At 43.0% G+C, this 8,362-nt stretch overlaps 1 protein-coding gene across 3 annotated transcripts in view; it reads left to right on the top strand.

The window, feature by feature from the left end:
* The first annotated feature begins 640 nt into the window (after window positions 1-640).
* MTCL1 (microtubule crosslinking factor 1) overlaps window positions 641-8,362 on the top strand; it is a 48,833-nt gene continuing 41,111 nt past the window's right edge. Inside the window, exons 1-3 of one of the 3 annotated variants that reach the window (XM_048289567.1) lie at window positions 651-677; window positions 2,710-2,787; window positions 6,562-7,887. In XM_048289567.1, the coding sequence (XP_048145524.1) occupies window positions 6,619-7,887 (1,269 nt within the window). In that variant the 5' untranslated portion in view covers window positions 651-677; window positions 2,710-2,787; window positions 6,562-6,618. Of the gene's footprint in view, window positions 678-2,709; window positions 2,788-6,561; window positions 7,888-8,362 lie in introns of all 3 variants that reach the window. The other 2 variants (XM_048289569.1, XM_048289568.1) reach the window with 2 other exon arrangements.

Genomic DNA, 8,362 nt, shown 5'->3' with positions numbered 1-8,362 from the left:
ATTTCCATATCTTAAAAAAATTTGCTTATAAAAGGATATAAAGATTTGCAAAACCAATCAAATCTGATTTTATGAAGTAAATTCAAAAATACCTGGAGAATTATCTAGTCTTTATCTGGGCTCCTGAATATGTTTGCTAGCACAGATTAACAAACAATGTTATGCCACATAGCTTAAACAAGCTTGTCCTTGCCTATTTTTTGGGGGGTTGCTTTCCTCTGAGGTTTCCACAATGTGTTTCACATTGACTGTGAGTAAGATACTTGGACTTCTGCCCTGGATTAATCAAACATGAATCATTGCCCCATGCAAAAAGAAAGTTTATCCAAAAATTGTGGTGGTCCACAGAAGAAAAAGGGGGGGATGTTTCCCCCTCTGTGAAGTTTCAACTAATTTTATTCCTTGCTTTGGTGGGAAATTCTGAGTATTAAAAGATTCACTGACAAGCACCAATCATCTTGTTCTTTTAAGGATTATTATGAAAAAATTAATCCCCAGCTGCACAGGAACATATTCTTTCTTTCTTTCTCCTAAATTAATTGTATAGTGGTGAGACCTGCCAAACTTGCAGTCTTTGTGTTTAGCTTATCAATAACTCGGTGTTGCTTCTGTTGCAGAGTTCCCTGAAGAGGAGAGGCAGCAGAGAAATCCACAAAGAAAAAAAGACATTTACCCAGGTATGGTTTCCATGAACATGCAACTTTGAGCAAAATCACATGATAGAACTCAAAATTTGTTTTTATGGGTTTTGACAGGGCCATTGGGTATACTAACTAGAGTGCAATTAGGCCTTAATCTACTGAGACCTCCCAGAGATAATGCAGAAGCAATTTAGGACACAAGTGCAGTCTCTAAAACGTGCAGCTTCTCAGGCTCACTGTGCTTGTATCCATTGATTCAGGCTGCAGGTTTTCTACAAGAAGAGCAAATCACCTTGCCTCACAAAAGAATTGGATCGCAGCTCAGGGACTAACTATATTTATACACTGTGCCAGAGACTTTGTGCTAATGAGTGTCTTGGCAGGAATACAGTTCACACACTGCAACGACACCTCGCGAGCTCTTGTGTCACAGCCCAGGGTTTGATTTTCCTGATATTGCACGAACTTGTGCTCCCCAAAGCTGAGGTGCAACAGAGAGCCTAAGATGCCCGCTCAGTTTCTCTTTGGACACCAATTTTACTGGAATCTCATAGGTCAGTCCTTCTCAGGAAAGCAGTCTGCCCTGTTTCCTCTGCTTTTTGTGCTGACTGTAGGAGTTAAAGCTTTTCCCAGCACCTACACAGTTACTGTTTATAGACAGAGAGATGGGGATAGTATTTCACCTCACTGGGAAAGGAGCCAAGAGAGACATTGTGCCTTCATTAGTGAAGGGATGCACTTCCCCTGCTGCCCCCTTGGCAGGCTCGGTGTACACAGCCGAGACCTATGGGTTGTCTAGTCTTAAAATCCATTGATTTGTAACAGAAACCATAATAAATCACTACAATATGTTGAACTTGAGGTTGTAGGGCAGGCAGCAGAGTGGGCATACTGGGGGATTTTGGTGGCCAGGGCACTTCAGCCTGCCTTCCCAGAACACAGCAGACCGAGCGTCCTCGCCAAGATGACAGAAGCATGCCTTAATCATACCTTAAAATGTGGCACTTGCTGTGGAGAATTATTTAAGTCATCAGTCAGGTCAGAGAGTTTATTTTTCTGCAAGTATGTAAGATATATGGATGAAATATATACACATGCCCACACACATACAAATTACAGATGAAGCTACATGCAGCCATGATTGTGTCCATAGGGGTTTGTGGGCAGCACTGTCCTTCCTTTCCTCATTTCTGGAAACACAGAGCTGTTCAAAGGGAATGTATTCTCGTGCTTACTTCCTCCTCCCAAATCCAGGCATCAAGAGCAGCTGTAGTTTGCCTTGGAAAGCCTTAAAAACGACTTCACAAAATTAACTGAGTAACCAAGTGAGAGCTCAGCACTACTTACAGCACAGAGAAGTGATCCCAGAAGCCACATGGGGAGAAAAACCTTTACCCTCTACACACACATCGTAACTCTTGCAAGCAAAGGATTTGGGCTTGGAAATGAAAACCATTGCATCAGCACTCTGCAAGGGAGCCATTCAGTTTTCTTCACCAATTCTTTAGGGTAGAAGAGACGGAGAAAGAACCCTATATACTAACATGGCCCAGCTTGTATGTACATGTCCTGGCTATCTCCCAACTCCAGGGTATTACCCAGAGCTGTCTCCAAATCCAGGCATCCATTCAGAGGTATTTGCTGGTTGAGATCAGGGCACATCACAGCAAGCGCCTGACTCGGTCAAAGACATGCCAGGTCCTGGGGCATGGCCCGAAAGTGTTGGTACACACATAGTCCAGGAGGTTGAAAATGCTGCTCTTCAGGGACAGACACCCTAAATACCTAGAATGAGTTCAAACACCCATTATATGTTTTGTGACTGAGAAGGCCTTAAACTTAGATTCTGTGCATCCACATGCTTACAGATATGTATAGCATGTGACAAGACTGGTGTTTTTACTTACTGAGAGCTCGTCATGAAAATTAGCTGGAACATCACACCCACCACAGGGCACACCAAGTAAATAATACCCATGAAGCTGATTGTCTTGAAGTTGTATAAAAGCAGAACTCATAGTAGCACTCACCCCCCTCTGCAGTATTGAAGAAAAAAGTTTTTATTCAGCAGAATTGCAAAACGGAACTTCTTGGAAAATACCAGGCACCAGGCAAAACACAAAGAAAAGTGGTTCTCCAGCGCAAGGTAGGAGAGCTGGCACTCAGCCAGATGCTTGGGTGCTGGTTGTACTGCCCTGTCGTCAGACTTGCAACCCCAAAACCGCTTACCAGTTTTCTGCCTGGCAGTTCCCTTGAGCTGGTGGTGGTGGTAGAGGAGATGGTGTTGGCCTCTATCTAGCTTTGTGTCTTCTTGCCAGAAAAGAAATATTATATTGGGGAATTTTTGATCAGCTCTTCATTCTCATCACATCTCTCACACCATTATGCATTTACATTGCATAATGAAGTTAATTTATTTCCTATACATTTCATTTCTTTATCTCCACATTCTACATTTGTCTAAATTAGACAGCAGACTCTGTAGGGAGGGATCGGGGTTTTTTCCTTCTGCTTTTTTTACCCATTAACATCCTTCTGAATTGCCCTGCAGAGCCACAGTGCAATTGCATGCAAATAATCACCATTGGTAATGATTAACTCCCATTTATCCTTAATGATCTCTTAAAGTCCATGACTGAGCACCATGACTGTCACATTTTTGCACTGCTGTTCCTTCTTTTCTTTCTATATGATCTGTCCTACATACACATTTTAGGAAAGCATCCACATACTGGATGTTTAATACAGTCAGGAGGCCATAGCCCATATTCAGCTCCTGGGATATGAGCCTGTTGTTCCTCCAAAAACATGGAAAGGTTGTTCTCCTTCTTTTTTTTCCCCCCTCCTGTCTTTTCATTCATGATTTAACTAATAATGAACTATTCTTAATTTCAGTGATTTGGCCTCTCTTTCGTTTTCCTTACGTGTCAAAACTCTGCTTGCCTGTGTGGGTGTCTCACTCTCTCACTGATTCTACTTGGTTTCAACTGATCAAGAAATCACTGATATTTCTGTACACAAAGTTTCAGAGGGACAGATGCATGAAGGTTGGAGTCCCACCCTTCTGGCATGCTTAGATCTGGCTGATAAACCTCTCCTGACCATTCTTTTCCTTTGGAAAAAAAGCTGTCAGGGGAATGGGATGTTCCCTGGCAGGGAAGCGAGGAAGATCTAGAGCTTTCTCACCTTTCCAGATGGGATCCATATTTAGTAGGCGAGATTAACATCCATCAGCTCTGTTGTTTTGTATGAGGCTTGTGTTTGTTTAATAAAAAAAAACTTGCTTGTTTCAGCTCTTGCAAAAAACCAAAAGTTAAACATTTGATCCTTTTTTAAAAAAAAAAAAAATTGCTAAGACAAAACCTGGCAATAAAGTAATGCCATTAAAGCAGCTAACAGTGGTTTTGTCCTGCAATAATAGCACACTAACTCCACAGATGCATTGAGTCGTGCAGTGATGCTGAGCAAAAACACTGGGGCCCTGACCCTAAACCCATCGAAGCCTTTTCCTTTTCTTCAAAAGCTTCAAAACGCTGAGTGTGTTGTCCCAAGTGCGGCTCAGGGACTGTTATTTTTGGTGTTTGAAAGGCAGTGGGCGTCTGGCTGAAGCTCCCTCTGACCCCAGGGTGGGAGCGGGGCCCTGGTGCTCCCAGGCAGAGCAGAGGGATGGGGGCAGGCTGCCCCTTCCCTCAGGCATCGCTCCAGCTGCCTGCAGCCAGGGAGGTGCCAGGCACCAGCTACTGCCATTGATGGCTGGGCACTTGAAGCCACAGACAGACAAGAAGTCGGGTAAAGAATGCAGGATTGCAAAGACAGAATAAAGAAAATGTCAGATCAGCTATTAACAGATAAATAAATAACCTGGAGTAATCATCCCACCTGTGAGCTCTGATGTGCAGCACTGGTCTGGCTGTAACTTTCCTTGTGATCTTTGTATTTCCCTAGAAGCAAAACCTAGAGTTCTGGGGATAAACTGATTCACTGTGATAGGAAAAACAGAGTTAATGTGTTGTACAGCCCTGGCCAAAGATGATGCTTTAATCATACAACCTTATCCAGCCAGAGCAATCAAAATTCAGAGTGACTCCATCAGAGGCTTCACAGGATTTTGCCAGGTTTTGATTCTTAATTTGCAATTTTGAGTTATAAAGAGAAAAGCAATTTATAAATATTGTGAAAAAGAGGAATGTGTATGCAAGGAGACAATAGAGAGGATAGAAAGCCCATCTTCTAGAGGCTCTGCTTCTAATCAGTCATAAGCACCTCACCTGAATTAATTTAAAACTTGTATTTCTGATGCCAGAAACACAATGACCAAAATTTTAGCCAACCCATGAGCTGATTGCAGTTGTGTTTGACTCTTGGTAATCAATGAAAATCACACATTAACAGAAACTTTGAATATTTTTTACCTCTACCATGTTATTAACATGTAAGTTAACTTTTTTTCTATTTAGCATTTTAAAGTCACAACAGTACAGCAAGCAGCATCAATCAGAAAGCTGACTCGGTTCAGAAGTATACAACCAATAACTCTTGTGTCTGTTTAGTTATTAACAGCTTAAATTAAGACATAATTAGTATATATGTAAATAGAATGGGGCAAATTAATCTAGGTAACATAGAAGACCAATGTGCCAGGATGTGTGCTATAGAAATTAAAACATTTCCTCAGATTGCTGAGCTGTAATTAGTTTTGTAATTTTTGTTTTCACAGCCTGATCTGAGTGAACAATTAAAGTCAGTCATGTTTTCCTCTGAATTTGGCTTCCATTATTAGGAATTATAACAAAATGGTGCTTTTGAAAGATAAGAGTGCTCTGGAGACCAAAATGAAGTTTCCATATATAATTGCACATATGTCCACATGGCCTACCAACAACGATAAAATCTGCTGTCTCAAGAGATCATCTTTCAAAGCCTGCCTTCCATTATACTGCTAATGCTGATAAATGTGTCTCTTTTGAGGCCAAGTGCCTGTATCTCCATGACAATTCATGAAAGCAATTCATGCAAAGAAATTGTTCATTGGCTTAGAATTTACTTAACCTTGTCTCTTATTTCAGCACAATACACACTGGAGTTTTCATCTGAGATGAGATGCAGTACTTTAAAATGCCCAACACACACAAAAAACCCTAACAGTCATTCAACACCCTGGTACTTCCTGAAAAATGCAGGTTTTCACATGGGATGGATTTGGATGTAAACACGGTTTAATGAATTTTTCTTCCCTTTTTCACATGTTTTCACCAATCTCCCGTGTGAACAGTTGTTCATCCCAGAAACAGATCACAATCTGCTCTGTCCTAATAATGACAGCAGTAGAGACAACAGTGTGTTTCCTATTTGGAAAGCAAGTTAGGAACTCCGTCTATTTCATAGCATCGTGAGATCACAATAATTAAAGTCTTCACGTTTCAAGGCAACCACGCAGTTCAGCACACCTTTGTTGTGCGTTCTAGCTGAAGGAGCCCAAAATTTGAGATTATGATGAGCAAATTAATCTGAGTAGTCTTTGTTCCATGATGCTAAAGGGGAACAAGTCATTAAAGGTAAATGGAACAAAAAGTGCCAGCAAATCATGGAGCCTTTTCATTTGAGTCATTATTTTCCACAAAATTTGCTCAGCATTTGAGAAAAAACATTGTGCTGGCACTCTTGCATCACTGAACACTTGCACAAGCACACTTTTTTTTTCCTCCCTCTTTAACTCTGATCAAGCTGCTTTGCCAATTTAACCAAGACCAAGCCACGAAATGTGTCAACTCTGTGGTTTGCGCAGCTCTGTCTGTGTATTGTTTGCATACTTAACAGATACAGCTCAGAGGATGGGGAGGTGGAGATTTTGGAAAATAAGCTGCTGGTTGTGCTTCTATTATAATATAATCTTGGGACGGGGGGTGATTATTCCTGGCAGGAGGACAGTGCTGATTTGAAGTGCCAGCTCCAGTTTGCCAAAGAGGAGGCAGCACTGATGCGTAAGAAGATGGCTAAACTGGGGAGGGAGAAGGATGAACTGGAGCAGGAGCTCCAGAAGTACAAGTCCGTCTATGGAGACGTGGACAGTCCCCTGCCTACTGGGGAAGCAGGGGGCCCACCCAGCACCAGGGAGGCTGAGCTGAAGCTTCGTTTGAAGTTGGTGGAGGAGGAAGCCAACATACTGGGCAGAAAAATAGTGGAACTGGAGGTGGAGAACAGGGGGATTAAAGCTGAGATGGAGGATATGAGGTGCCAATATGAAAAAGAGTGTCTCAGCAGGGACCACGTTTCAAGCATTCCTACCTCGCCCTACGGAGACTCTGTGGAGTCAGCCACAGAGCTGCGCAGGCACCTGCAGTTTGTGGAAGAGGAAGCAGAGCTGCTGAGGAGGTCAATCTCTGAAATCGAGGATCACAACAAGCAGCTAACGAATGAGCTGAACAAATTCAAGTTTGAGCCAGGCCAGGAGCCAGGCTGGTTGGATGACACAGCATCCAAGGGTGGTGGGACCTTGCAAGAGGAGCTGAAGTCGGCCAGGTCACAAATCAATGAGCTGAGTGGGAAAGTGATGAAGCTCCAGTATGAGAACAGGGTCCTGATGTCCAACGTCCAGCGTTATGATCTTGCCTCTCACCTGGGCCTGCGCACTTCCAGCCCCAGGGACAGCGACGCTGACAGTGACGCTGGGAAAAAAGAGAGCGATAGTGAAGATGGTCGTCCACCACAGCCAAAGAGAGAGGGGCCCATTGGGGGCGAGAGTGACTCGGAAGAAGTGTATGAGAAGACTTCGGGTTTTGGGAGTGGGAAGCCATCAGAAGTCAGCGACTTGTGCTCTGCCGAGTTCCTGAGAGTGAAAGAGGACACCGAGTCATTAATTAACATCAAACGTGAGGCTGAGCGACTTGAAAGGACTGTGGAGCGCCTTATCACCGATACAGACAGCTTGATTTATGATGCAAAGGTGCATGTAACCAGCAGCCCGTCCACTGAGCAGGATTTCAGAAGTGGAGAGGAAAGGGGAGAAGATAAGCATGAACCAGAGCTACTGGACACCGTCAACTCCAGGATGAAAGCTTTCCGGAAGGAGCTTCAGACCTTCCTGGAAAAGGTTGATCACATTGGAGAGGGCCTTAAGGAGCAGATGGAGGACCTCTCTCCTCTTCCCCATCTCACAGAGTCTTCCAGTTTCCTATCCACAATGACATCCATGTCCCGAGACTCTCCCATTGGTAACCTGGGGAAGGAATTGATCACCGACTTCCAGGTAGGTCAGCTTTTTATTTGCCTTCTTTCTGTTTATCGTTTCTCTTTCTTTCTGGCAATTGCTACCCTAGAGCTAATTTTCCTCACAGCTGCTTTGTTATGATTTCAGACCCGCAGTGTATTAAGTGTGTAATGTTAAACAAACACTTTATAGGTTTTTTTTCTTTTATTTATTTGCACAACTCCTTTGATTCAGAGGCGGTTCCTCGTGGCAAAAAGGCTAATCCGTTGGTGTTAAAGAGATCTGTCTTCTTTTTGTCGGTAACAGCAGTGTTTCCCCATGAAAGAGGTGATTAATTAAAACAAAAAATTCTGATGAATGTAAATTAGAAGCCTTGCTAAGAAATGTGAGGAGGTCTTTATTATGCTCTCTTGTAAAAGGGTCAGGCATGTTCTCAAAAGCCTTGCCAAAAGAACCCAACCAAATGCAGTTTTCTAAGTGATGTGTTTTGAAAAGCCTGCTTACAGCTCACTCC

This window comes from Corvus hawaiiensis, chromosome 30, assembly GCF_020740725.1.
Source record: "Corvus hawaiiensis isolate bCorHaw1 chromosome 30, bCorHaw1.pri.cur, whole genome shotgun sequence".
Taxonomy (NCBI): domain Eukaryota; kingdom Metazoa; phylum Chordata; class Aves; order Passeriformes; family Corvidae; genus Corvus; species Corvus hawaiiensis.
The sequence above is the reverse complement of the archived record's forward strand: the minus strand, read 5'-3'. Positions and strand labels throughout refer to the sequence as shown.